The 3,492-nt window shown below is 54.0% G+C and overlaps 1 protein-coding gene across 7 annotated transcripts in view; it reads left to right on the top strand.

Moving 5' to 3' along the window:
- GPLD1 (glycosylphosphatidylinositol specific phospholipase D1) overlaps positions 1–3,492 on the top strand; it is a 55,356-nt gene that overhangs the window by 129 nt on the left and 51,735 nt on the right. For 6 of the 7 annotated variants that reach the window (XR_014311994.1, XR_014311995.1, XM_082731479.1 and 3 more), the window contains exons 2-4: positions 2,567–2,754; positions 2,848–2,937; positions 3,153–3,235. Coding sequence is in view for 5 of the 7 variants with exons in the window: in XM_082731479.1 (XP_082587605.1) it covers positions 2,732–2,754; positions 2,848–2,937; positions 3,153–3,235 (196 nt within the window). In the remaining 2 variants the exon portion in view is untranslated. The remainder of the gene's footprint in view (positions 1–2,566; positions 2,755–2,847; positions 2,938–3,152; positions 3,236–3,492) is intronic. The other variant, XM_082731482.1, reaches the window with a different exon arrangement.

Here is a 3,492-nt window from a genome sequence, read left to right as displayed (position 1 = left end):
GCAAGCGAGCGCGCGCCCGAGTGCAAGGGTCGGGGCGGGGGGAGGAGCGAGGTGGCGGCGGGAACGCGCCGGAGACGCGGGGACGCGGACTGGAGGCGGCGTAGGGGACGCGGAGCAGCGCCCTCTCCCGCGTCCTTGGCGCCGCAACTGGTCCTCGGCGCGCCGCCTCTCTCCGGCAGACGTGGGAAGGCTCCCCGAGATGCACCTGCGGGCCTCACCCTGCCGCTCTCGAGTGCTCATTTGTAATTATTCCCTAGCTCCCCATCTGCTGCAGGCCAACCGCTCCTTCCCCCACGACCCCCGCCCCCCTCCCCAAATCTGTATGCCCTGCCGCTGGAATTTGTCCTGGGTCTGTGGATGCGCTGGTAGCGTCTGCCCCAGCTGCTAAGGGCATGATCCCCGCTCTTCACCGCCGCAGCTCCCGCGCACTTGGGATCTGGGCTGAGGGTTCTCTGCCCCGGCCAAGCGTGGCTCAGTGTGCTGACGCCTGGGTGTTTTCCTGGGAGTGTGTTTACCTATTTTCTCCATTTATTGGGAGCAAGGACCCCTCCCCCCGCCCCCGATGTGCCACAGAGCTTCCAGAGAGACACGGGCTTGGCCCCAAACTCAGAATCTGTTGTTCACAAGCTCTGTGTGACTTTCGACAAATTACTTAACTTCAGTTCTTTTTCATGTAGAAAGTTCTCTGTTTTATTGTGAGATAACCTATAATTAATTGCTTAGCAGAGTTGCTACATTAAGTTCACAACGTTCAAAGTTCTCGTAGCTGCTCTAGAACAAGCCACTAGTTAAGTTAGGCCTCCAACTAGTCCGTGGGACCGTTTGTCAGAATTGAGTCAGCCGAGGCATACCTGCAAGTGACTTGCGCCTGAGAATCTGGACGCAGGAGGGGAGTCGCAGCTTTAGTGAGGACACAGATGCGTATTTAGCAGGGCTGTCTTTGGCATCTGTAGGTTCGGGTCCAGCCCATTTCTATGCATTGATTTAGGATCACTAGTCTCAGCATCTCTCTTCTCCATTGCTGCTTCATTGAGTCTCTTGCTGTCTTTTCCGGAGCTGTGGGCTCTTCCACTTTCTCTGGGACGTTGAGTTCTTAATTGCAAAATGTAGAGGCAGTAACTTTAAGTTTTGACTTCGTTTTTTTGTTTGTTTTTTTGCTGAGCCGGCGTCACTCAGTCCCACATCTAGCAGAAGTGGGAACAGTGGCGTTCAATCTGTGCGTGTGTGTGTTGGCTCTTTCCTTCTGTATTCTAGTGAAGGAATTGGGGGAGAGAGGAGCTCCTGGAGGGGAGGATGCTGCCGGGTGGGTTATCACTGAGGATGGGGAGCCTGGCGTCGTTCCCTCTGCTGCCTGCAGAGGGCGCCCTGCTGCTGTGACAACTGTAGCCGCCTCTGGATCCAAAACCAGTCTGCTTATCTTCTTAAGGTTCTGTTTCAGACTGGGTGCAGTCCCTTTTCCAGCTGACTTCTCAAAAACGCCACTGCCTAGGGTCCATATATGGTCACCCTAGCAAACTTGTCTGTAAGCGTTCTTTGCTTTCTTCAAAAAAGGGCCCCTAGTACTTCTGGAGGCACACAAAACTGTTGCATTTCTTTTAAAAATCAGGGGGGAAATAAAAGAACTTTTAGGCCAACAGAGACGTATACTCTGACTTATTTTCAAGAAAGGGACCACAAAAACCAAAGTGCCTAAGTCCTAGGAAAGTCATGACATTGGCCTCCCCTTCTCTCTGACGGCCTTCTGCCCTCTGGGAGCCCCCTTTCAGAGTGGGAACAACCCCCCCCCCCATCCCCCGGTTCCTGTCTTGCTGAAGGCTCCAATGCCTCCCAGAGCCTGGCTGGGTGTGATGGCTCAGTGAGGCCTATGAGGACAAGACCATTGGCTTTTGGGACCTTTCCTCTTCACCCGGCCTTGACCTGGGCACTTCCACCTCTACTCCCAGCCTTCTCCATCTGCTCCGCCATAAGGGGGAGATTAGACCCATGTATATAAAACACCCTGTTAGCCAAAGTTCATGGCCTCTGGCCTAAAACAGTCAGGAGCAGCTGGGCCCAGTGCCCTCAGGATTGGGAGAGAGCCATGGGCTTCTTTTCTTTGGGGCTTACAAGTGGCCAAGCTAAGGTTACAGAACAAACTTGGCAGACACCTAAGGTCCCAAATCATCCTATCTTCTCCTATTCTTCTCTTCCATTTGCTCACCTGAGCATGAGTACGGTTTCCTCCCACTCTTTCAGGATCTCCTTTCTTGCCTTTCACATGTAATCTGTATAATTTGAGCTGTAAGATCACCATCATTTCATGAAGAGCTTCTCCACATTTTTCCCATGGATTAAGTGCTGCAGACTAGATATCTACTTCTTGACGGTTATATTCTGAGAGTAGCATTTTCTGAATCCTTGTCTCTTGGTCTTAAATCTGTCCCGTGTCTACCCCCCCCCTTGCCACGGAATCAGCGTCTTTGCTTGGGGAGCAGGAATCTGAGCGTGCAGCAAGCTGGAGATAAGGGCCGTAAGAACAGCCAGAAGCGAGAGACCAGAAGGCTTGCTCTTGCATAATCCCATGCAGGTGTCGGTATCTGTTGCCCAATCCGGAACGAGAAGCCAGCGCCAGCTGATCACCATAAAAGCTCTCCCAGCGACTGTGGCTTCGGAGGCCAGGGACGTCGGGCCCCTGATCCACGTGTGCAAAAGATGCCCGAGGGATCTGCCCTCTGAGCTGAGGTGGCCCAGCATGCGGACCCTCCATCTAGGCAGGTGAGTCTGTCTCTCTTTTTCTTTTTTTGAAGAAATTAAAGAACGCTTACAGACAAGTTTGCTAGGGTAACCATACTCCTTTCGTGTTAACAGGAAATCTGGAGGACACCCGGGTCAGAAAGTAGCCATGCCCCCTGCTCAGGACATTCACATTTCGGCTGATGGCTTTTTCCCCTCTCCCAGGTGGAGTTTGTTTGCTGTTCTGGTGAAGTTAAACAGTAGTTAAACAGTTGACTGGGAAGTGTTATTATTTTGAAATGAGGCTTGGTTTCCCATGTCTGTGACCTGCTTAGAGGGAAAGCAGTGGATCTGGGCCCGGGTTTCAGGCCAGTTGCCACAGCTCTGAGCACTTTGTGTCCCCGAGGAGCAGCGAGTAACGAGGGCATGTCTGTTCGCAGGTTCTGGCTTGGCCTGCTGATCGCGCTGGGCTCCCTCTGCCCGGCAGGCTCGCCCTGCGGCATCTCCACGCACATCGAGATAGGTGAGTGCCTGCACCTGGCCATGGGATGCAGGATGCTAAGCCTGTCAGAGGGCATTCAGGGAGAGATGTGGAGTCCGTGCCACGGATTGGTAACGAGCTTCCAGGACTGCAGTGAGCAGGGACCGGAGGCGGGTGGGTTCCATGTAGAGGCGGGCAGGAGGCTCGGGAGCAACGCCTGGTTGATGATCCGGTCCCAGGCTGTTCCTCCGGGTGGGCGAACAGGAGGAGCTGGAGGAACTCGCGGCCGCCGTGCAGCA

This window comes from Mustela nivalis (assembly GCF_964662115.1).
Source record: "Mustela nivalis genome assembly, chromosome: 5".
Lineage (NCBI taxonomy): Eukaryota > Metazoa > Chordata > Mammalia > Carnivora > Mustelidae > Mustela > Mustela nivalis.
The sequence above is the reverse complement of the archived record's forward strand: the minus strand, read 5'-3'. Positions and strand labels throughout refer to the sequence as shown.